The sequence below is a fragment of the Hemiscyllium ocellatum genome, chromosome 21 (genome assembly GCF_020745735.1).
Source record: "Hemiscyllium ocellatum isolate sHemOce1 chromosome 21, sHemOce1.pat.X.cur, whole genome shotgun sequence".
In the NCBI taxonomy this organism is placed as follows: domain Eukaryota; kingdom Metazoa; phylum Chordata; class Chondrichthyes; order Orectolobiformes; family Hemiscylliidae; genus Hemiscyllium; species Hemiscyllium ocellatum.
In genome coordinates, this window is record NC_083421.1 from 23,261,338 (window position 1) to 23,287,656 (window position 26,319).

The 26,319-nt window shown below is 42.4% G+C and overlaps 2 protein-coding genes across 4 annotated transcripts in view; one reads left to right on the forward strand and one right to left on the reverse strand.

Annotated features, from left to right (window-relative positions):
• fkbp15a (FKBP prolyl isomerase family member 15a) overlaps positions 1–23,276 on the forward strand; it is a 98,510-nt gene extending 75,234 nt beyond the window's left edge. For both annotated transcript variants that reach the window (XM_060841279.1, XM_060841281.1), the window contains exons 25-29: positions 1,707–1,829; positions 9,495–9,602; positions 14,508–15,349; positions 16,765–16,867; positions 19,445–23,276. In XM_060841279.1, coding sequence (XP_060697262.1) covers positions 1,707–1,829; positions 9,495–9,602; positions 14,508–15,349; positions 16,765–16,867; positions 19,445–19,522 — 1,254 coding nt within the window. In that variant the 3' untranslated portion in view covers positions 19,523–23,276. The remainder of the gene's footprint in view (positions 1–1,706; positions 1,830–9,494; positions 9,603–14,507; positions 15,350–16,764; positions 16,868–19,444) is intronic.
• A 2,447-nt stretch (positions 23,277–25,723) lies between these two features.
• Positions 25,724–26,319, reverse strand: part of lrsam1 (leucine rich repeat and sterile alpha motif containing 1) — an 80,965-nt gene continuing 80,369 nt past the window's right edge. For both annotated transcript variants that reach the window (XR_009645817.1, XM_060841283.1), the window contains one exon: positions 25,724–25,999. The gene's annotated coding sequence lies outside the window, so the exon portion shown is untranslated. The remainder of the gene's footprint in view (positions 26,000–26,319) is intronic.

Consider the following 26,319-nt stretch of genomic DNA (forward strand, 5'->3'; position numbering starts at 1 on the left):
AGTGAGCTGGACCGTATCTCTGCAGGTAGTTCTTCTATAAAGCAATGGTTGCGTTCTTGTGCAACCCTGCATTATAAAAGAATCCCGCTTGAGAAATAATGCTTAACATGTTGATATAATCACCTCACAGCCAACACTTGTTCTGAAAGTTCACGCTTTAGAAACAGTGTCTCCCAATTAGTCAATCACGTTACAGCACATTTGCATTATTGAAATGTGTGTTTTTGCAGAACCCCCATATTTCATTTGGTTCTGTAATGTTCTATATTTTCCCAAGACAGGTTGTTTTGTAGTGTATTACTTTAAGACATGTTTTCCTCTGGTGTCCTTGTATCATTTATATGGATCTATTTGTTTACCACAAAGCAGTTCCCTAAAAAATCTATTTTGGGATTCTATTGCTACTCAGAGTCATAGAGATGTACAGTATGGAAATAGGCTCTTCAGTCCAACCCGTCCATGCCAACCAAATATCCCAACCCAATCTAGTCCCACCTGCCAGCACTGGCCCATATTCCCCCAAACCCTTCCTATTCGTATGCCCATCCAAATGCCTCTTAAACGTTGCAATTGGACCAGCCTCCACCACATCCTCTGGCAGCTCATTCCACCCTCTGCATGAAAAGGTTGCCCCTTACGTCTCTCTTATATCTTTCCCCTCTCACCCTAAACCTATACCCTCTAGTTCTGGTCTCCCCCACCCCGAGGAAAAGACTTTGTCTATTTATCCTATCCATACCTCTCATAATTTTGTAAACCTCTGTAAGATTACCTCTCGGCCTCCGACGCTCCAGGGAAAACAGCCCCATGCTGTTCAGCCTCTCCTCATAGCTCAAATCCTCCAACCCTGGCAGCATCCTTGTAAATCTTTTCTGAACCCTTTTCGATCTTTCCGATCGGAGGGAGACTAGAATTGCATGCAATATTCCAACAATTCCTGAAGAAGGGCTTATGCCCGAAATGTCGATTCTCCTGCTCCTTGGATGCTGCCTGACCTGCTGCCCTTTTCCAGCAACACAGTTTTCAGCTCTGATCTCCAGTCCTCTCTTTCTCCTAATCTTCCAACAGTGGCCTAACCAATGTCCTGTACAGCTGCAACATGACCTCCCAACTCCTGTACTCAATACTCTCACCAATAAAGGAAAGCATACCAAACACTGCCTTCACTATCCTATCTACCTGTGACTCCACTTTCAAGGAGCTATGAACCTGCACTCCAAGGTCTCTTTGTTCAGCAACACTCCCTAGGACCTTACTACTAAGTGTATAAGTCCTGCTAAGATTTGTTTTCCCAAAATGCACACCTCGCATTTCTCTGAATTAAACTCCATCTGCCACTTCTCAGCCCATTGGCCCAACTGGTCCAGATCCTGTTGTAATCTGAGGTAACCGTCTTCGCTGTCCTTTTACCAGAGTGGTCTCCCTGCTGTTGTGTCCAACATGACGAACCTCCTTTTTGATTTCTGTCCTGTCATTAAATTATCCTGATGGTTGTCTGTAGTCTTTAGTATGTATTCCCAAACTCTGATATTGTGCCTATAGCAGTCCCGTGACTCTGCCTCCGAGCAGGGTTTAAAAACCTGAAGGTATCCGATTACATACCTGCAATCACAAAATAAAACTGCAATTTGTTTCACCTCTCAAAAAGTGTACTTTGTTGAATGAGATGTTGCACAAATATGTGGAATTGTATGTCTGTGTTTCAGTATTCATCCCTGCAGAGCAGAGCGGCTGCAATGAAGGAACATTATGATAGCCAAATCCGTGAACTCCAACAACGGGTCCCTGCAACTACTGAAGCATTACAGTCAGCTGATACTGCTGAGGAGGTATGGAGGAGAGTTATTGTTACTGTCACAGTAACGCAATGAAAGATGCTTGATTGTTCGAGAATATTAGTTTGCTTTCAATGGTATTTTATCCCTTGCTTTGGCATACAACCATTCTAACCAAGTTCTGAAAGGTTGGTGAAATATAGCAACCACTAAAGATTCCTGAAGTGGACCAGAACATACTGTCACTTTGTTTTATTCTCTCCTAAGAGGGAAGTGCTTACCTTATTGTTGGGAATTGGAGCATTTGTTGATAGAGGACAAACAGTGCAAACGTGGTCCTGACTGCTCCCTGGTTGTGCCATCCATTTCACTGAAGGGTGAATGTGATGTTGACCACCGTTTTTCCCATGGGTCCTGCGAGCGGTCTGACTTTGGCTGTCTCAGCGATCTGATATCCTGAGCACAGCAGTCACCCACAGACATGTTTATCTGTTATTGTCCCTCGATCACCATGAATCTTGTCTTGTTCTTGTAGTTGTTCAATAATCAAAGAAACTTTAGTTGTCCCTTTAATCGGGAAGATCAGGCCACCCGTTTCTTCAGTTAGTGGAGACTGTTAAAATGTGTCTATCTAACACGTTTGGTTAGCGTGTCACTTGGGTGTAACCTCCTTCAGTTGTACCCAAAAATATTTTTGTCTCCTCCTTCCCTTAATACAAATATTGCCTTTTCTCTCTTCCCCCTAATGCATAATGCGAGTTAAGGGGCCATCAAAGCCAAATTAGACATTAGATGCAGGAGTAGGCCATTTGGCCCTTCGAGCCAGCGCCACTATTCATTATGATCCTGGCTGATCATCTACAATCAGTATCCTGTTCCTGCCTTATCCCCATAACCCTTGATCCCACTATCTTTAAGAGCTCTATCCATCTCTTTCTTGAAAGTATCCAGAGACTTGGCTTCCACTGCCTTCTGCGGCAGAGCATTCCATACACCCACCACTCTCTGGGTGAAGAAGTTTCTCCTCAACTCTGCTCTAAATGGCCTACCCCATATTTTTAAATTGTGTCCTCTGGTTCTAGACTCGCTCATCAGCGGAAACGTACTTCCTGCCTCCAGCTTGTCCAATCCTTTAATAATCTTATACATCTCAATCAGATCCCCGCTCATCCTTCTAAACTGAAGTGGATGCAAGCCCAGTCGCTCCAATCTTTCAACATCTGATAGTCCCACCATTCCGGGAATTGACCTCGTGAACCTGCGCTGCACTCCCTCAATAGCCAGAATGTCCGTCCTCACATTTGGACACCAAAACTGCACACAATACTCCAGGTGCAGTCTTACCAGGGCCCTGTACAGCTGCAGAAGGACCACTTTGCTCCTATGCTCCATTCCTGTTGTTATGAAGGTCAGCATGCCACTAGTTTTCTTCACTGCCTGCTGTACCTGCATGCTTGTAATCTGCCTTCCTGTTCTTGCCACCAAAGTGGATAACCAGACATTTATCCACATTAAACTGCATCTGCCCTGCATCCATCCACTCACCTAGCCTGTCCAAGTCACCCTGTATTTCATAACGTCCTCCTCACATTTCACCCTGCCACCCAGCTTTGTGTCATCAGTAAATGTGCTAATATTACTTTTTGTAGCTTCATCTATATCATTAATGTATATTGTGAACAGCTGTGGTCCCCGAACCTTGTGGTACTCTACTGGTCACTGCCTGCTATCCCGAAAGGGACCCGTTTATCACTACTCTTTGCTTCCTGTCAGCCAGCCAATTTTCAGTCCAAGTCAGTGTTTTGCCCCCAATACCACGTGCCCTAATTTTGCTCACTAATGTTGTGGTTCTGTTCGCCGAGCTGGAAGTTTTTGCTGCAAACGTTTCGTTCCCTGGCTAGGGAACATCATCAGTGCTATTGGAGCCTCCTGTGAAGCGCTGCTTTGATGTTTCTTCCGGAATTTATAGTGGTATAAATACCGGAAGAAACATCAAAGCAGCGCTTCACAGGAGGCTCCAATAGCACTGATGATGTTCCCTAGCCAGGGAACGAAACGTTTGCAGCAAAAACTTCCAGCTCGGCGAACAGAACCACAACAACGGACACCCGAGCTACAAATCTTCAACCAGACTTTTGCTCACTAATCTCTTATGTGGGACTTTATCAAAAGCTTTTTGAAAGTCTAGGTACACTACATCCACTGGTTTTCCCTTGTCCATCTTCATAGTTACATCCTCTATATACTCCAGAAGATTAGTCAAGCACGATTTCTCCTTGGTAAATCCATGCTCGCTCTGACCTATCTGATTACTGCTATCCAAAGGATTCGGAATTTATCTTTTGTAACTGACTCCAGCATCTTTCCCAACACTGATGTCAGGCTAACTGGTCTATAAATCCCTGTTTTTTCTCTCCCTCCTTTCTTGAAAAGTGGGACAACATTAGCCACCTTCCAATCCTCAGGAACTGATCCTGAATCTGTAGAAAATTGGAAAATGATTACCAATGCTTCTACAATTTCTAGAGCCACCTCCTTAAGTACCCTGGAATGCACACCATCAGGTCCCGGGACTTAGCAGCCTTCAGACCTCAGTCTCTCCAACACCATTTCGTGCCTAATATAAATTCCCTTCAGTTCATCCATTATCCTAGGTCCTTCAGACACTAATACATCTTGGAGATTGCTTGTGGCTTTCCCATTGAAGCCAGATCCAAAGTACCAATTCAACTCTTCTGCCATTTCCTTGTTCCCCATAATATACTCACCTGTTTCTGTCTTCAAGGGCCCAATTTTAGTCTTTACTATTTTTTTTTCTTTTCATATACCTAAAAAAGCTTTTACTATCCTCCTCTTATATTTTTGGCCAGTTTGCCTTCATACCTCATTTTTTTCTCCGCTTATTGCCTTTTTAGTTATCCTCTGTTGCTGTTTAAAAGTTTCCCAGTCCTCCGGCTTCCCGCTCATCTTTGCTATGTTATACTTCACTTCTATCTTTATACAGTCCTTAACTTCCCTCGTCAGCCACGGCCGCCCCTGCCTCCCCTTAGGATCTTTCTTCCTCTTTGGAATGAACTGATCCTGCACCTTCTGCGTTATACCCAGAAATACCTGCCATTGTTGTTCCACTGCCATCCCTGTTAGGGTATTGCGCCATTGAACTTTGGCCAGCTCCTCCCTCATAGCTCCATAGTTCCCTTGGTTCAACTGCAATACTGACACTTCCGATTCTCCCTTCTCCCTCTCAAATTGTAGATTTAAACTTATCATGTTATGGTCACTACCTCCTAATGGCTCCTTTGTTTCGAGGGGATTGATCAAATCTGGTTTGTTGCACAACACCAGATCCAGAATTGCCTTCTCCCTGGTAGGTTCGGTACAAGCTGTTCTAAGAATCCATCTCGGAGGCACTCCACAAACTCCCTTTCTTGGGGTCCGGTACCATCCTGATTCTCCCAGTCTACCTGCATGTTGAAATCCCTCATCATCACTGTAGTAATACCTTTGCGACAGGCCAATTTCAACTCCTAATTCACATTCCACCCTACATCCAGGCTACTGTTTGGGGGCCTGTAGATATGTCCCATTAGGGTCTTTCTACCCTTAGAATTTCTCAGCTCTATCCATACTGACTCTACATCTCCTGATTCTATGTTCCCCCCTTGCAAGGGACTGAATATCATTCCTCACCAACAAGGCCACCCACCCCCTCTGCCCGTTGGTCTGTCCTTTTGATAGCATGTATAGCCTTGAATATTCATTTCCCAGGCCCTGTCTACTTGAAGCCACGTCTCAGTTATCCCCACAACATTGTACCTGTCAATTTCCACCTGAGCCTTGAGCTCATCTACCTTATTTCTTATGCTTCGTGCATTCATTCTAATATTTTTAATTTGTTACTCCCCTCACCCGTCCTATGAAACCCTATTACACTTGCCCATACTATATGATCCCTTGAGTTTTCGGCTCCATTGATTCTGTTGTCTGTCTTAACTTCTCTTATTCTCACTTTCCCTTTAACTTCCTTCTTAAATTTTCAGTTTCTCCCCTCCACTACTTACTGCAACACAGGTTTGTTTAGACTATCAAACCTGCCTGCCAGAATGCTGGTCCCCCACCTATAAAGGTGCAACCCGTCCCTCTTGTATAATTTATCCTTACTGCAAAACATACTCCAGTGATCAAGAATTTAAATCCTTGCTTCATGCACTAGTTCCTCAGCCACATTCAAGTCCACTATCTCCCTGTTCCTGCCCTCTCCAGCCCGAGAAACTGGAAGCAAACCGGAGATAACCACCCTGGAAGTCCTGCTTTTCAGCCGCCTTCTGAGTTCTCTGAAGGCCTGCCGTAAAATGTCCCCCCCCCCCCCCCCCCCCCTTCTTCCCAGCATCATTTGTGCCAACATGCACCACCATCTCTGACTCTTCACCTTCGCCCTTGAGGATTCTCTGCACTCTGGTGACGTCCTGGATCTTGGTACCAGGAAGGCAACACACCATCCTCAAATCCCGCCTGTTGCCACAGAAACGCCTTTCAGTCCGTCTCACTATGGAGTCCCCTATTACCATGTCTGACTCCTCGGCTTTGCCTCCATACCGATTTTTGATTGGCAGACCTGTCCGTCTCTTGGACCGGCAGTGTCTTCTGTCTCCACAGTTTCCAGCAGAGTCCATCTGTTCATGGCAGGTGCTTCCCCTGGGGTCTCTTGTACTTGAATCATCTCTTCCTTCCTCATCGTCCTCTCCCTTCTTCTCTCTTGTGGTTTGTTTAGTGTAATGACCTTGCTGAAGGTCCTGTCCAGAAAATTCTCATTCTCTTGAATGAGCCTGAGGTAATCTAGTTCGTTCTTCAGTGTTGCAACGTGGTCTTTCAGAAGCTGAATGTGTGTACTTTCCCCAGCTATAGGAGCCAGAGACGACACCAGTGTCCCTGACCTCCCACATCATGCACGCAGCACACTGAATCAGCTTGGCAATCATGTCTTCACCCTCTTCAACTGTGGCGTGATCTCCTCACTCAGCCTCTTCGCTGAGGACTCCTCAGCCAAAGATGCGCACTTTTTTTTTAACCAGACACTTCTCTTAACCCCCCCACCTTTTTTTTGCTGCGAGTCTGTGGACTCTTAATTAGATTAGAGGAGGAGGGTGGGAGGGAGGCCCTACTGTGTAGGATGTGGGGCCCAGAACACCTACTTAAATAGCACTCCCTAACCTTCCCAACAGCCTCTGTGCTCCGACCTCACTTCCGCTCAGCTTTTGCTGCAAAAACAAATTGATGGCTGAGAGGTTTGAGCTGCACTATTTTCAAACCGTCCTAGCCATAGAGTCAGACAGCACAGGAACAACCTGCCCATGTCAACCAGGTTTCCTAAACTGAACTTATCCCATTTACCTGCATTTAGACCATGTCCCTCTAAATCTTTCCGATCTGTAAACCTGTCCGATTGTCTTTTAAATGTAACCACCCTCTGTACCCACCTCTACCACTTCCTTGGGTAGCTCATTCTTTGTATGCACCACCACCTGTGTGGAATAAGTTGCCCCTCAGGTCCCTTTGAAATTTTTCCCCTCTTAGCCTCTAATTTTGGACCTCCCTACTCTGGAGAAAAGACCTTGGCTATTCATCTTATCTAGGCTTCTCATGATTTTAATAATCTCATTAAGGTCACCCCTCAGCCTCCTACGCACCAGGGGATAAAAGTCTCAGCCTATCCAGCCTCCCTGTATAACTCAAACCATCCAGTCTTGGTAACATCCTTGGAAATCTTTTTTTGCATCCTTTCCAATTTAATAACATTCCTCCTATATAAGAGTGACCAGAATTGTATGCAATACTCCAAATACTCCAGTGCCTTGTATGGCTATAATATGATGTTGTGTTCTCTGACTGATGAAAGCAAGCATGCCAAGCACTGCCTTCACCCTTTACTAAAACATGATGCCTTACATTTATGTGCATTAAACTCCATTTACCGTCCCTCAGCCCGCTGGCCCACATTCCTGTTGTAATCTTAAATTAACTTCACTAATTTTGTTGTCACCTGCAAACTTGCTAACCCGTACCTTCTATATTTGCATCCAAATTATTTATATAGATGACAATCAACAGTGGACCTGCACTCATCTTTGTAGCACACTGCTGGTGACAGGGCTCCAGTCTAAATAACAACCCTCCATCACCACCTTCTATCTCCAATCACAAGTCATAGTTGTATCTAATTGTCTACATCTGTTTGGATCTTATGATGTAACCTCTGTAACCAATTTGCCACAGTGAAGCCTTGTCAAAGGCCTTGCTAAAGGCCATGTACATGCCGTCTATCGCCCTGCCTTCATCTATCATCTTGCTCGCCTTGTCAAAAGAAAACTCAAGTTAGTTAGGCATGATTTTCCATGTTCGAAGCCATGTTGACTGTCTCTGAACAGTCCTTGCCTTTCCAAATGCATGTAGATGCTGTGTCTGAGATATGCCTCCAACAACGTACCCACCACTGATGTCATGCTCACTGTTCTGTAGTTCCTTAGCTTTTTATTCCAGCCTTTCTTAAGTATGATACAACATTAGTCACCCTCCAGTCTTCTGGCACCTCAACTGTGGTTATTGATACAAATATTTCTGCTAGGACCCCTGCAATTTCTTTCCTTGCTTCATTACACTGTCCTAGGGTACACTTGATCAGACACTGGGGATTTATCTACTTTTATGCATTGTAAGACTTCCAGCATCACCTCTTCTGCAGTGTGGACTCTTCAAGACATCACTATTTATTTCCACAAGTTCCCTAGCTTCCTTGTCTGTCTTCATAGTTAATACTGATGTGAAATATTCATTTAGGATCTCCCCTATCTCCTGTGTTTCCGCACATGGATGGCTTTATTGATCTTTCAGAAGTGCTATTCTCTCCCTCGTTACTCTTTTGCTCTTAATATACTTGTAGAATCTCTTTGAATTCTCCTTTGCTATCTGCCAAAGCTATCTCATGGTCCCTTTTTTTGTCCTCCTTAATTTTCCTCAAGTGTGGTCCTCCACCCCCTCAGGATTCACTTGATTCCAGTTGCCTGTACCTGACGTATGCTGCTGCCTTTTTCTTGACCAGGACCACAATACCTCTAGTCATCCAGTGTTCCCTACTCCTGCCAGCCTTGTCCTTCACACTTACAGGAACATGCTGTCCCTGAACTCTGGTTATCTTGCCTTTGAAAGCCTCCCACTTGCCAATTGTCCCTTTGCCTGTGAACAATCTTCTCCAATCAACTTTTGAAAGTTCACCTCTCATACAATCAAAGTTGGCTTTGACCCTGTTTAGAATTTTAACTAATCCTTTTCCATAACTATTTTAAAACTAATAGAATTGTGATCACTGATCCCAAAGTGCTGCCCCACTAACACCTCAGTCACTTGCCCAGTGTTATTTCCCAAGAAGAGGTTGAAGTTTGCCACTTTGCTGTGAGGGCCATTTACATAATGATTGTGTTTTCGTCAACACACTTAACAAATTAACAAGTGCAAGCCCTTATTCTACTGTGGAGGGATATTAATGGGGCATTACAGAAAGATAATCTCCTCTGCATCTAACCTGTATCTGTCCTTAGAGTGTTTGATGTTGATATTGGTAATGGTGGAAAGTCCCACCCCAATGGTTCTTTTGTTTATCTTGAAAGATCACTCTCTCCACATTTGGTTTTTATGAGAACTAGGATATTATAAATCTTTTTGCAGGTGAAGAAGATCATGAATGGAGTGTTTCAGTCGTTGCGAGGAGAGTTTGACCTGGATGAAATGTACAGTGGCAGAGCAGTCCTTGGTATCATTGTGAACACTATCAAGGTACAGACATTGCAACCAACCAACTCCAAGAAGTCAAAGCTTGGGCTTGCTTGTCCACCTGGTGCCTGTGATTAAAACCCACTGTCCAGATCTGGATTTTTGTTTTTAATGCTATCATTTCCTTTTGCTTATTCCCTCAGATATCAAAATAAACATGCAAGTATAGCTAATATCTAAGTCATCTGTCTGCCCAGCCTAGAGGAGCAGTCACTTTACCTTCTGCTGTGAGAATGGCTTTGGTGTTTGGTCTCTTTCTTACATAAAGTTACAGTGCATACGCAGCAATAACATAGCAAACATTTAGACGCTTCAAAAGTGGAACAGCTTGAGATGATTCACGTTAACAGCATTCGGTATAGGTTGATGCAATATCACATGGTCCAGTTAGCACTATTGCCTCACAGATTCCACCTTTGGGCTGTCCGTGTGGAGTTTGCACATTCTCTCTGTGTCTACATGGGTTTCCTCCCGCTGTCCAGGAATGTGTAGGCTAAGTTGATTCATCATGGGAATTGCAGATGTGGGGTGGGTTTGAATGGAATGCTCTTTGGAGGATGTGGACTTGATGGGCTGAAAAAGCCAGCTTCTATACTGTCTGCATTCTATGAAACACTTAATTGAAGACATGCACCCACTTTTGGCAGAATCCTCGTTGAAGAGGCAACAGAAATTACGATACATGAGATCAGAATTAGAGAATGTAATTTGTGTTGTGAATGTAGTGTGCCTACATTTTCCTGATAAAGGCTTGAAAAAAGAAGTGAAATCTATTGCCTGCTCGTCTTTGCTGTAGGATCTCCTTTCTTGTAACTTGGCACAAAAGACTTTAACTTCAGAACAAGAGCTATTGTTTTTGTCAAATGATACCAACTGTGTTGAAAAAGGCAGGAGATATTGGAAGTAATGTAAGAAAATGTGAAAGAACATTAAAAGATTGATTAGATGAACAAGGATGAATACAAGGTTAAAGCCTAAAAAAAAAGAGTAAAACAGATGACCAAGTATCATCTTAGTACAAGAGAAGATATGATAACCTCAGGAACTTAGTAATTTTGATTCAAAATGAGATTAAAACAATTTAAAAACATATCCCTGCGAGAGAGAGAGAGTACTCTTTCTAAAATGCTAAGTAAGGGGTTCTGGGAACCATTGGGAATCATAATGGAGTGATTGGGAAGAAGCATAATCAATAAATATATCAGACAGACATGAGGAACTGCCATCCCATTATACATCTGTTCTCTGTGCCATTAATGGAATTCATTTGCAAACATGCGTTTCAGCATTATGTAAAATCTCGTAAACAACAGTGATTCGAAAAAACAGACTGTCCTGACTGAAGAAGTTCTTAATTCCTGAGTGCGTGGTACCCAAAGTAAGCTTAGGAAAGCTCTGCCCCCTACTATGTCTACCCTTCAACCTAGAATTCACATGATTTCCACTTTTTGAAGCTGTATCTATCCAGGAAAGACTTGGGTGTAGGTATGAAATTGGGTGAAGGGCCAGAAATCAATTCAGGCATATGTTGAGTGATATTCCCCAGAGCACAATGTTTCTAATGTAAATACGAGAAACCTTCTGCAAGCCAGTAAAATTTTCTGCTGACACTAAAAATGAGGAAACTGCTCAGAGGTTGCATAATAAACTGATCAAAAAGATCAGTGGGCAAAATGATAATGTCCAGTGAAATTAAATGCAGTCATGAGTATAGTACTACATGTAATGAAAAAAAATAAGCAACACATGCAGTAGTACTGCACGGAAACAGACCCTTTGGTTCTGTGGCAAACATAATCCCAACCTAGATTAGTCCCACTTGCTTGCTCCTTGCCCATATCCCTCCAAATCTTTCCTATTCATGTACTTATCCAAATGTCTTTTAAACATTGTAATTGTACCTGCATCCACCACTTCCTCAGGAAGTTCATTACACATGCATACCACCCTCTATGTAAAAATAAATTGCCTCATATTTTGTTTAAATCTCTTTCCTCTCACCTCAAAAATGTGCCCCCCAGTCTTGAAACTCCCCACCTTAGGGTAAAGACAACGACCATCAACTCTATCTGTACCTCTTATTATTTTATAAATTTTTATCAGGTTGCCTCTCAACCTCCTACCCTCCAGTGAAAAAAAGAGTCTCAGTTATTCCAGCCTTTCTTTATAACTCGAGCCTTCCACACCTATAACATCCTGGTAAATCTCTTCTGAACCCTCTCCTGCAAGATAATATCCTTCCTATAACTGGATGACCAGAACTGGACACCGAATTCCTGATGAAGGGTCTGTGCCTGAAAAGTCGATTCTCCTGATCCTCGGATGCTACCTGACCACCTGTGCTTTTCCAGCACTACACACTCAACTCTGATCTGAGGTCTTCACTTTCTCCTAACAGTTTTCCAGAAGAGGCCTCACCAATATCCCACACAACCTCAACATAACCTCCAAACCCCTCTACTCAAAGGACGTAGAAATGACGGCAAGCGTGCCAAACACCTTTTTAACCACCCTGTCTGTATGTGATGCAAACTTTCAAGAATTATGTACCTGCACTGCTACTGTTCTACAACAGTACTCAAGGCCCTACCATTAATTGTATAAGCTATACCGTTGATGAATGCTGCTGAAAGAAATTTAGATTCTGAATATATTCAGAATGTCTAACCAGTGAGGAACAGCATTCAAAGTCGATAGGAAGTTGGAAGAATATTGAAAAATCATGTTAGAGAGAGGAAGTTATGCACCAATTGTGGTTGAGACACCAAGAAGATATTCAGCTGAGGAGACCGTGATTGGTGGAGGCGCTGCAGGGAAGGGTAATAAAGCTGATTGCTTTCCCTGTGCCAAGACTCTGAGTTAAGAGGAAAGATGGAAAAGGTGGTGTTTGTCAGCCTGGAAAGGACAAGTTCACAAACTGGACTTCTAAGATTAGAGCACTTAAAGAAATGGAGAAGTAAATAAAGATTTAATTGAATTGCTGGGCAAGAGTAGTGTATTAGACATTAATTCCAGATAGCAAGTTTTGAGAGGATTTGTAGCTCAGTTTAAGGTTCTGGATGTAGTTTTGCCCGTGAGCTGGAAGGTTCATTTTCAGACATTTCATCACCATACTAGGTAACATATTCAGTGAGCCTCCGGATGAAGCATTATTGGTGTTTCATGCTTTCTATTTGTGTTTGGGTTTCCTTGGGTCGGTGATGTCATTTCCTGTGATATAATTTCCTGTTCTTTTTCTCAGGGGGTGGTGAATGGGATCCAAGTCAATGTGTTTGTAGATAGAGTTCTGATTGGATTGCCTTGCTTCCAGGAATTCTCGTGCGTGTGTGTCTCTGTTTGGCTTGTCCTAGGATGGATGTGTTGTCCCAGTCGAACTAGTGTTCTTCCTTATCTGTACATAAGGATGCGAGTGAGAGAGGGTCATGTCGTTTTGTGGCTAGTTGATGTTCATGTATCCTGGTGGCTAGTTTTCTGCCTTGTTTGTCCATTTAGAAAATACCGTGCAAGAACTGTGACAAACAGGTAGAAAACTAGCCATCAGGATACACGAATATCAACTAGCCACAAAATGACATGACCCTCTCTCACTCACATCCTTATATACAGATCAGGAAGGACACCACTTCAACTGGGACAACACATCCATCCTAGGACAAGCCAGACAGAGACATGTATGAGAATTCCTAAAAGCATGGCATTCCAATCAGAACTCCAACAATAAACACATTGACTTGGATCCCATTTACCACCCCCTGAGAAAAAGATCAGGAAATGACATCAACCCAAAGAAACCCAAACATATAAATAGAAAGCAGGAAATATGAGCAGTGCGTTGTTCGGAAGCTCACTGAAGATGTTATCTAGTATGGTGACGACATGTCTGAAAATGAACCTTGCAGCTCAGCGAGCAAACCTACATCCATTAATTTCAGATTGATGTGCAGCAATGCTTCATGCACAGCAGTCAGTGTATGGAGTCGACCTCTCTGTAAAAATCTGGAACATTTTTAAACACTTAGCTGCTAAACTACATAGAAGCTGTGGTATAGAAACTGGCCGTTACCCTCCATCTGAGAAAATAGACTTAATTGTTGGTGTAAATGCTGTTCCTTCATCCACCTGTCTAATCTGATTTTGAACACTGATATTGTTTCTTTTCAGCCATGTGGGTTCCAAAGCCCCTCAACTATGAGACATCTTTTTTCCCTCTGTTTTTTCATTCTGAATTCCTGTGTTGATGGTTTCTTTATTCTTGCCTCTTTGATTACTGGGGGAAAAAAACTGCTTTAATACTCTTGTCTAGCCCTTGCTGATATTTTTTTAAACTTCATTATACTGCCCCTTTAGGACAGTTCTGGAAACATGAATTAAAGTGGCCTCCCCTCATAAAAATAAGTTAGTTTGAGCTGGATTTGGTTCTGCAGTCACCCAAATGACCCATCATCTGGAAGTTTGACATTGCTGACATGCCTTACACCAAACTCTGGTGTTGTCCTCATGAAATCTCCGCACGCATACTGATTATTAATCTGAAATTGAGAGCCCTGGGTCACTGCTTTTGTTGTCTAACTCAGGATATGCCAAAGTTTGGAGTTGGGACTTTTTCATCCTGACTGGTTTAGGAAGGCATTGACACAAATTTTCGGTTTTCTCTTCTTCATCCATCAAAAATAAGTAGTTTTTCAGCAAATACTTGTATTTGTGTTTAATGTTAAACATGCAAACTTTTGGCACCTGCTAAGATCAGTACCAATGGAAGATTAAAATTTATGAATCCGTTCAATATCCGAACTTCACTGAACCCAGTGTACCTTTGGCCATTACAGGGCCCAGGAATAATTCTTTACACCTCTGTTTCTGGTTCTGCAATGTATCTACAAATGATCTTATCTTGTTCTTTTTGAATAGGCAGTTACCTTGAAACTGTTGAGAAGTGACCAAGACCAGCCAATCACAAAGAGTGACAATGAGGATGATGAATCTGAGGAGGAGCTCGAAGAACAAGCAGTTTCTCCGATTGAGAAGAAAGCGAATACTGATACCTCGGAAAGTCCGAACACTGCAGTATTGGATGAAAAACAACCCATGGTAGCTGAAGCTCACCGGATAGAAGATGTGAATTTATCACCTGGTCACTCTGGTGAGGTGGTTACAGTGAAATCTGAGCATAATGAGGCTGAAGGCTCAAAAGCATTGCAATTGGAGCAGCCAGAGGCAGCCCTGACCTCTAGCCTGAACATTCCCACTCTCGCACAAGGTTCACCCACTGCAGATAAGCAGGAGGCTACTGCAGAAACCTCCAGGACAGGAGCTGCTGACACACAGACTGAGAAGAAGCCTTTGTCTGATTGTCAAAATGGAAAATCTCATCAACAAACAGAGGTCCCTGATCATGATAGAACAGTAGAGAAGAGCCTTAACCCATTGGACAGGGTTCAGCACTGTGAGCTGGACAATACATCGGATTTAAACAGTCCGACTGAAAGACAGGAAGAGCAATCTCAAGCACTCAGTTTTGAAAGCGGTTCTGGAATTCAAGAGGAGACTCTGCTTTCAGAACCCTTGCAGGAAGCAGTCCCAGCCCTGAATGGGAATGAAGAGAGTCCAGAAATTCCAGAGGGTCCAGTGTTTGAAGCAAGCGAGTCTCCCTCAGAGCTGGAGGCATTGCACGTGGTGGAACATGGTTCCAGTGACACAATATCAACACCAGGACATAAATCTAAATCTGCTCCCTCAACAAATGCCGCCAGGTAAGTGCTGTACAAGTCAGTAAAATTGCGGAGAGTTTGGATTTCCCAGACTTTGGGTGTTATTTCAGTCAGACTACATTATACTCCATTTCCAAAGTATTCAAGACCCCCAAGTGAGAGAAGCCAATGGCTGGATTATTCAGGAAGCTGTAGTCATGTGATGGGATTACACAGGTGTTCCTGTGATGTGGCTAATTTTGAAGGGAAACAGATTTAAAAAAAAATGTTTCAACTGTCTGGTTTTGGTTGTTACTCATCAGTGAGTGTGGGTGCTTCATGTTGCCGGTGTTGTTGCCCTCAGCAGGTAAGTGGGGTGGAGGTGAGACCTTGTCTCCACAGCTCGCATCTGGAATGCACTTGCTGAAATTTGGATAGAGATTCAACAGTAATTGGAAATCTGGAAACATTCTTCCTCCCAAATGCAGTTATAGCCAAGGGAATTCCATTTCCAAACTGGGATTGATATCAGATTGTTGAACAGTGGTGTCAGGGAACCAGAGTGGGCAGATGGAGTTAAGGTATACAGCTGTCATAATATACAGTTTTAAAAAAAATACTCCGAGCTGAATAATGTAAGAATATAACCTAAAGAAACGGGAGCAGGATTCACCATTTCACCTCTCAAGTCTGATGCACTATTCATTAAGATTATAACTGGTCTACGTCAATTCCAACTCCCATTACCCTTTTCCCTCGTTCTTCAATTCTCTTGTTATCCAAAAATTTGTTGATCTCTGAGCAGAATATGGCCAATGACTGAGCAGTAGGATAAGAAATTCCAAAGGTATACAGACTTTCGGGTGAAGGCATTTGTCCTTATCTCAGTCTTAACCAACTGACTGCTTATTCTAAAGTCTTGACCCCTTTGCACTGCAGTGCTGGGGTAACATCCTCCCAGTATACACCCCATGTGAAGAAAAGTAGAGATTTTTTTCAGTGTTATAATGTTTGTCACTGAAGCAGTATCACATTTGAAAAACTGAACATCTGATTTGCTGTGTGCAAGTTGGCTCCTTTTAAGTGCAGGTATTGACTGCATTTCTAAAAGGGTCATTGGCTATAAAAGGCTTTCAAGTGCCCTTGGGTCATGCAAGGCACTATAGAAATGCAACAGTGCTGTTTATATTTGTTAGGTAATGTTTTGAGGAATTCCCCTCATCTGCTTTCTGTCCAGTGACTCCTGCTTGAGCAGGTGTCTGAGCTGGCTCAGGATTGGCTGGGATGATGACTTCCTCAGTTGAATTTCCTACCTCATCTTCACAAGTGAAGATTGAGCAGTTCTGAGCTGCCAGTTTTGCCATTTGAAGAATCTTGCCCAGTGTTAGTCACGACTGGGTAAAGAATGGGGTAATCTCTGTTAGAAATGAAGAACCGAGATAGTGATTACTGCCCTTGTGACCTTTTTACTTTTTTAGTCTTTTCAGTGATGATGACGATGATGAGGGCTTGTTCAAACCGGTGACTCTGAAATCGGGAAAGCAAATCAAGAAGGAGGAGGAAGAGGATGAAGATGAAGTGGTAAGAAAATAGGGATTTCATTACTGCAACGATGAGGGAGAATGGGAGCAGTGTTGACGTGCAGGACTCTACATTGGAAGGGAAGTTGGGAACCTGAGGGCTTAGCAATGAGGGGGGGCAGGGAGGGGCCGTAGTGTAAAGGGGGTGGGGGTGGGGGGGGGGGGGGGGGAAGGGAGGGACCGTAGAGTAATGGGAAGAGTTGTACAGCACGGAAATACACCCTTCAGTCATTTCTTCCATGCTGACCAGATATCCTAAATTAATCTAGTTCAGTTTGCCAGCACTTGGCCCATACTCCTCTTAGCCCTTCCTACTCTCATACCCATCCAGATGCCATTTTAAATGTTGTAATTGTACCAGCCTCCTCCTCCTCCTCCTCCTCCTATAGCAGCTCATTCCATGCACACACTACCCTCTGCATGAAAAAGTTGCCCCATAGGTCCCTTTTAAGTACCCCCCTGCCCCCACTATGCCCTCTAGTTTTGGACTCCCTCACCCTGGGGAAAAGACCATGCATGCCTTTCGTGACAACACACACATCCTAGGACAGGTGAAACAAAGACACAAGTGAGAATTCTGTGAGGCATGGCGTTCTAAACAGAATTCCATCAATAAACACACCAACTTTGATTCCATCTACCTTCCCTTAAAAAAAACGGAACTGACATCACCCACCTTTAAGACTGATATCAGAGAGGTGGGACGTACCACCAGCGCTTCTCTGGTAACTCGCACTGATGATGTTACCTAGTCATGGTGACAAAACATCTGAAAACAAACTTTCAAGCTCAGTGAGCTAGCTTACATACTTAACATCAACCTGAGAAACAAATCTTCTCAAAAATCGCTAATTTTACAATTCTTCATAAGGTCACCCCTCAGCCTCAGACACTCCAGGGAAAACAGCCCCAGTCTATTCAGCCTCTCTCTATCGCTGAAACCCTCCAACCCTGGCAACATCCTCGTAAATCTTTTCTGAACCCTTTCAAGTTTTACAACATCCTTCCTATAGCATGGAGATCAGAATTGTGCACAGAATTTCAATAGTGGCCTAACCAATACCCTGTACAGCCGCAACATAACCTCCCAACTCCTGTACTCAGTGCACTGACCAATAAAGGAAAGCATACCAAACGCTCCCTTCACTATCCTGTCTACCTGCGATTCAACTCTTAAGGAACTGTGAACTTGAACTCCAAGGTCTCTTTGTTCAGCAACACTCACCAGCATCTTACCATGAAGTGTATCAGTCCTGCTAAGATTTGTTTTCCCAAAATGCAGCACCTCACAGTTATCTAAATTAAATTCCATGTGTCACTTCTCAGCCCACTGGCCCATCTGATCAAGATCCTGTTGTAATCTGAGGTAACCTTCTTCACTTTCCATTACACCTCCAATTTTGGTGTCATCTGCAAACTTCCTAACCGTACCTCTTATGTTTACATCCAAATTATTTATATAAATAATGAAAAGCAATGGACTCAGCACCGATCCTTGTGGCACACCACTGGTCACAGCCCTCCAGTCTGAAAATCCTCCACTACCATCCTCTGTCTTCTAGCTTTGAGACAGTTCTGTATTCAAATGGCTAGTTCTCCCTGTATTCCATGTGATATAACCTTGCTAACCAATCTACCATGAGGAACCTTGTTGAACACATTACTGAATTCCATATAGATCACATCCACTGCTCTGCCCTCATCAATCCTCTTCGTTACTTCAAAAAACCTCAATCAAGTTTGTGAGAAATGATTTTGAACACACACTGTCATGTTGACTATCTCAAATCTATCCTTGCCTTTCCAAATACATGTAAATCCTATCCCTTAGGATTCCCTCCAACAACTTGCCCACGACTGATGTCAGGCTTACCGGTCTATCGTTCCCCGGCTATTCTTCACCACCTTTCTTAAATAGTGGCACCACGTTAGCCAACTTCCAGACTTCTCACATCTCACCTGTGATTATCGATGATACAAATATCTCAGCAAAGGGTCCAGCAATCACCTCCCTAGCTTCCCAGAGTTCTAGTGTACATCTGATCAGGTCCTGAGGATTTATCCACCTTTTGTGTTTTAAGCCGTCCAGCACCACCACCTCTGTGATATGGACATTTTCCAGGGGTTGCTATTTATTTTCCCACATTCTGTATCTTCCATGTCCTTCTCCACAGTAAACACTAATGCAAAATACTTGTTTAGTTTCTTCTATCCTGTGGTTCCACACATAGGTGGCCTTGCTGATTTTTAAGGGGCCCTATTCTCTCCCTAGTTACCCATTTGTCCTTAATGTATTTATAAAATCCCTTTGGATTCTCCTTAATCCTATTTGCCAAAGCTATGAGGAGGTAAATAACTTGGATGTTACAAAATATTGGATGTTGGGAACGTAGGATATGATTCCAGGTCTAATTTCCGTAGCAGTGACTGCGGTAAAAGTTTTTAAAAGTGACCCCCCCCCAATTCCTATTGCTTCAAGAACCTGATTGTCAGTTTTTTGTTTGCCACCCTCTATTTCCCTCTATTCCCCTCCCATCTCTCATTGCGCTCGCTCTCTCTCTCTCTCTATCTATCACAGAGTATGAAGGGCCGCCCACCACCAGCACCCCTCTTTGGAGATGAGGATGAAGAAGATGATTTTGATTGGCTTGGATAAGGTCACCTCTAAGATTGAGTGTAATTACTGTGGAGATGGAGAACCAGAAAGGATCCTGCCTCAAAGACCTGCCTGAAAACACAGTGCTTATTCCCTGTGGAATTTTATATTCAGAAATTCTCTCTGATTGTAACCTACTGGACACAGCCTCCTGGTGTGAGGTTGTCTGGAGTCCAAACAGAAGGAAATTGTGGATGAACTTGCACTAACTCTAAACCACACTGGTATTGTTCCTAAACATCATATGACTTTGTTGTAATCAGATTTCCTTTTTAATTCCTGCTGAATTTCATTAAATTTTTACTGCTTAAACAGCCAGAGCTGTTGACAGCTGTTGGACAGCCCGATGCAGCACAAGGCAAGTAGAGACTGCTTATTAACTTTGTTATTGTAACTGCCAGAGTCTGAATATCAGACTCTCTTCATCACATTCTGTCATTTGTGAATGATGCTCACATGGGGAATAAGACATTTTCCTGGTGTGTTGGGTGCAGCGTTGGTTTGGTCCAAAATAAAGTATCTCTGTGCCTTAACTTCCAATTACGTGGTGCCCACCCTACACATTTTCACTCCTGTTTCTTGACGCAGCCTACTTGGGCGGAACTCATTGTCTTCAGTTGTACAGCCTGAACTGAAAATTCTCCAAACCGCTTAATTTCTTTACCTTTCATTTCCTGTCCAATGATACTTCTGAAAACATTCCTCTCTGCTCAGATTTTCGGTCATGCAATCTAATTTACCTTAATGTCAAATTTTGATTGACTTGTGAAGCCTAAATGTCCTTTTGTTTTAGATCCGTTCATGACCATTGTAGAGATGTTGAATGGAGGGATTTGAATTCCTCAAGCCAATCTTCAAGAAATTATGCAACAAGATTTCAAGTTTTACAACTTTACTATAACAAACGAAAAGCAACCTGGACTAAGCATTACCTAACAGGCAGTTAATGATAAGTTAATTTAAAAAAATCTTAACATGACCAATAACCTCATGCCATATATACTTGACATATATACTCTGTACTTTATAGTATGGTTTCCATAGACCTTCACTTGTTAGAGAAAACAGGCCTGTTTCATGCTGTTTCCAATCGATTTACATAATCCATTTTGCTGAATTATAGTTTTTCATGGCTATTGTGTCTTGATCTTTGAATTCTCAAAACCAGTGCACAGTGGTGCCAGCTTTGCCAGGGCTAATCCTGTAGAGTTTTTACAGTGCTGTGGATTGGCAACTCACCTCCCTCTTGTCTGATCATTCAAAGTGAATCAGTAGCTGCTCTCTCCCCCTCCCTCCATGAACCATCCAAGCCCTTTTCCTGTCAAAGTGACCTAGATAGTGAGATTGAATGTACCATTGGGTGGTATGGTGGCTCACTGGCCTCAGTGCCAGGATTCCGTGTTCAATTCCCGCCTCGGGCAACTGTCAGTGTGTAGTTTGCACATTCTCCCTGTATCTGCGTGGGTTTCCGCTGGGTGCTCCAATTTCCTCCCATAGTCCAAAGATGTGCAGGCGAGGCGGATTCACCTTGGGAAATGCGGGGCTACAGGGATAGGGTAGGGATATGGGTCTGATGGGATGCTCTTCAAAGGGACAGTGTGGACTCAAAGGGCCCGAATGGCTTGCTTCTACAGTGTGGGGTTTCTGATTCTATAGCTGAATTTACCAAATAAACAAGGAGAGGTGGTGAAGTCAGTTGGTCGTGAGGAAGTAGAGTCTGCAAAGGAAGAGATAGAGGTTAGGTGAGTGGATAAAAATTTTGGCAGATGGACTATTATGTGGGAAACTGAACTTTGGCTGGAGTAATGTAAAAGGCAGTGTACTACTTAGAGAGATTGTTGTTAGAGGGATCTGGGTGTCCTGGAACATGATTTACAAAAAATTAGTATGGAAGGACAATGTGATGAGGAAGACAAAATGTATGTTGATGGTTGCTGCAAGGGGAATGGAACGTCAAAATATAGAGCATTTGATTTCAAATGTGGAGTACTGTGTAGTTTTGAAACTCCATATTTGAAAAGAGTAGATAATTATTTTGCATCAGAAGCAGTTCAGCTAAGGTTCACTTCTCATTCGATGGATTTCTTGAGGTTGAACAGGTTCAGACTAGTACTTGTTGGAGTTTGGAAGAATGAGGTGAACTTACTGAAACACAATATCATGAGGAAACTTGGAAGGATGTTTCCTTTAAGCGAGGGATCAGAGTAAGGAGATATAATTAAAAAATAAGTATCCTTTTTAAAATTGAGATTGGAGAAATGTTTTTTGAGGGTCATTAGTCTAAGGAATTCTTCTCCCCAAAAAGCAGTTGAGGCTGGATATTTGAATATCTCCCCTTTTTTCGTTTACTATTTCACCTGCAAATCTTGGATTCTAACCTGGCCATACATCCCACACTTGGTATTCTTCCAGTTGAGCATCTTTGTTTGCTGTTTGTCCTTTTCCATATTAAGGCTTTAAACCTTGATGCCACAAGCATCAATGCTGGATCCTCAGCTATTTACACTTTTCTCTTTCTTTACATCATTAGTGTGAAGACATGCGACTATATAATGCATCATATTTGCTGATGATACTTTTCACCTAGTTTAGTGAGTTGTGGGCTGCAAAGACTGGTTGTGAGTTAACAACTGGACGGTCATGGGGGAAAATTATTCATTTTGGTTGTAAGAGTGGAATTGCTAAATATTTTCTAAAAGGTGTGAGACTGATGTTCAAAAATTGGTGTGATAGAGGAAGCATGTCAGTACAGCAAGCAATTTAGAAAGCAAATGGCAGATTGGGCTTTAGAGCAAAGGAATAGTCAAGGAAGACCAAATTTGGAATACTGTGTGCAATTTTGGTTGCCATATTTATCAGAGGATATATTCTTTTGGATAAGGTATAGTAAGTGTTTATTAAACACGTCCTTTGGAGATATGGTTATCCTGCAATGAGATGTTGATAAATTGGGCTCTATGTTTTGGAGTTTTGAAGGATGAGAAATGATCTCATTTACACATCCAAGATTCACAAAGGGTTCGTGAGGGTCGAGCTTTTTTTTATTATTCATAGACAGGCTTGAGGGCTTTGCTGGTTGGGTCAGCATTTACTACCCATCCTAAATGTCCAGACGGCAGTTGAGTCAGTCACGTTGCTATGTCAGATGTAGGCCAGACCAGGTAAGGATGGCAGATTTCTTTCCTTAAAGACATTACAGAACCAGATAGGTTTCCCCCCCCCCCCAACAATTAGCAATGGATTCACAGTCATCATTACATTCTTAATTCCAGATTTTTATTAAATTCAAATTCCATGTGGTAGGATTCAAAATCAGGTCCTCAGAATATTACCGAAGTGTCTGGATTAATAGTCTAGTGATAATACCACTAGGCCATTACTTCCCCAATGCTGAGAAATTGTTTTGGCTGATTGAGGAATCTAAAACATGGAAGCTAGCTTCAAAGGAGTGAGATGAGAAATTATTTAACTTAGTGTTGTGAATCTTTGTAATTTTCCCCACAGAGGATTGTGAATACTAATGTTTAAATATATTTCAGGCTGAGAAAGGGGTCTCAGGGAATTGAAGAATATTGGGAGAGTGTATAAGGGGGTAGAGTTGAAGCCCAAAGTCAGCCACAGTCACATTAAATTGCAGAGCAGGCTGGATGCGTCATGTGCCCTACTCCTGTAGTATTTCTTGTATTCCAGGAAAAATGTAAAGAAAATATGGTGGGTGAACTGCATGATTATGAATAAATACATTTGATTGAAAGTGCTGTGTAATTGAGTATCCCATTTCCAAAAAAAACAATGCAGTAGCAGCTGATGTCCACAAGAGGCTGGTATGTGCAGCTCAGCAATCTCCACATGGTTGCCTCACATTAGCAAGAAAGTAAAACCATGATTTCACATCACACAGTAATTCTGACCACAGAATGAGTAATTCCTGTTGATCTTCATTGGTATTGACAGAGGTTAATTTTATTTTCACTGCACACTACATTGTGTTTATATAGCTGGTTTGGTTGAGTTTCTGGACACTAGTAATCTCCAGAATGTTGATAGCAGGGGACTGATGGTAATGCCACTGAATGTTGAGGGGATGGCAGTTAGATTGTCTTGGATTAGAGATGGTTATAACCTGGCATTTGTTTGAAACAGATGTTACTTGCCAGCCCTGGCTGAAAGTTCTAATGGCCATTCAAGTGCTGTAAAATATATGTTAGGACCTCACCAGGCAGACTCCTGCAGCTGCACTGTATGTTTGTTGTCCATAACTTCGGTCACCCTTCTAACTCTTCCTTAGGGTAGCCCAGTGGAATTCTGCCAATAAATCCTGATGCTTGCAGTTGTTAATTTTTCAACATACCAATACAAACCTTATTGCTTCAACTGAGTGACTGAGGTGAACTATGGAGAACTGTGGAAGGAGATCACAGGCTTGAAAAAAGGTGAAGAGGCTTTTGAGAACATCTTAGCTTCCTTTATTGATCGTTCTTCCAGTCCTTGTCCAAACTGGTCCGGATCTGTCTGACTGAATTTCATTTAGTTGATGAAAAAAAAATGCATATTCAGCCAAAGGTTGTGACTAGATCACAGCTGTCTGGTTGTGGGGAGAGTGCAATTCTTTAAAGTCTTTGTTAATGATATCTAATTGTCAGATCAGTGGAAAGTGAAGGAGGTTGAAACAGCTTAAAGTTAGTTTGGTTGTTGCAGATGTTGTTCATCTGCAACAACCACCCAACTTGTAATACTGTTTTAGATTGGGCTAGAGTTTACAGTATACCTGATACTCAGTCCTAGGGCCAAGCATTCAAATCACATTATGGAAGTTAGTGGAATTTAAATCTAAAGTACATCTGTTCTTAAATCTGGTTTACCACTTTCCTTCAAAAAAAAACCTGACTCGAGACACACAGCAATGAGATTGATGCTTAACTGCACCCTGAAATGGCCTAGCAAGCCACTCAGTTAAAGGTTAATTAAGAATTGGCATCAATCACTGGCTTTAGCAGCAGCCATCACAGGAATAAAGAAAAATATCTCTAAACCCACATTTGGACAGCCTCATGCATTTTGTTGCTGGGTGCCCTTGTTTTTCTGTTTTGACTACAACAAAGGACGGATGGAGTCTGACCACACTTTCCTGAAGGTCAGGACACATAGCCACATTCCCCATTCAGGCAAATGAGCTCATAGGGAGAGGGGTTAATTATTGCTTCTGATGAAAAAAAACAACAGGAATTATCTGCACTGCTTTTACAGACTTACCCATCTCTCTCTCACTTCCTAATGATTAGTAACCCTGCTTCCATTCTGGCATTCTTTGTTCAAACTTTTGTGCCCTTTCTCCTTTAAAGGCTCTCCAAAACTCCCCTACTTTACTATGGTTGTAAAAACCCTCCATAGCTCAGCATTTAAGGAGAGGGTTACACTTCCCACTCCAGCGGTGAAGACATTTTGGTGCAGTACAGAGAGGGTGCTTACTGTCAGTGACATTTTTCAGCTGTGATATTAAATTAAGGTCCTGTTGACTCCTATAGGAGTTTGCCTTCATGCCTTAGCTGATATTTATTCTTGTGCACTTAACTAAGGAATTATCTGCCATGCACATAAGTTAGTGGCTGCAATTCCTACAACAGCACTTTATCAACCAAACCACTTTGGCTATTAGAACATAGAACAATACAGCACAGAAATGGTCCTTTTGGCCCATGCTGTTGTGCCAAACATGATGCCTAATTAAACCAATCTCTTCTACCTACTCTTGGTCCATATTGCTCTCTATTCCTTGCATTTTTGTGTGCTTATCTAAGGCCCTTGAATGCCCCTATTGTATCTACCTTTACCAGACCCCTGGTTGTGTGTTCCAGATTCCTACCACTCAAAAAAAGCTTGCCCCACATCTCCTTTGAAACCCCCACCTCCTAGTATTAGATGGGGATATCTCTGAAGTTGTGAAAGAAAACATCAAATACTTTCAATTCTAACACCACAAAGAGAATAGCTAATATATTTGAAAAATTCCATTCAACTTACTCCAAGACTTTTCCATGCCCATCAGTATTCATCTGGGACTGTTCATAGCTGGTAACTCAAAACGTCCAGAAAAAAGAAAGGTTCCACTGGTAATCCCAAGTATCTAAGTTCAGATCAGAAACTGCAGAGTTCACCCAAGGGCAAATGACAAAGCAGGATCCAGCATGGTGCATGCTTCATTTAAGACCTTTATTGTGACAAAGACTTTTCATTAAGATCACTATTTTTGATGTACATATAATTGAATATTGAAATTCATAGCTTTCAGCAAGATCTTTATTAGCAGCACCCTTTCTATGCCTGATGAAGGGCTTTTGCCCAAAATGTCGATTTCCTGCTCCTCGCATGCTGCCTGAACTGCTGTGCTTTTCCAGCACCATTCTAATCCAGAATCTGGTTTCCAGCATCTGCAGTCATTGTTTTTACCTTAGCAGCACCTAAGCCAATGCACACATCCTGAAGGGACAATTCAATAAATAAATAAATATCTGAAAACATGCTTTACATTCTAGTATTGAGTTCAACATGCAGCTTCTAACTATTTCTTGGGAGAAGTATTAACATAGGAAGAAACCTTTAATGCAGGATACCACTGAGTGCAAAAGAAAATAAAGCAGTGGTTGAGTGACACCAACCTCTGGTTTGAAAAGCCCTTAAATTCAGCAACCCTTAAGAAAAGAATGAATATGGTAAGGGCAGGAATCTTTTGTAATGGGACTAGTTCCTTGAGACATCCCCAATGACAAGTAAATCGTAGTGGCTAGCTCTCCCACCTC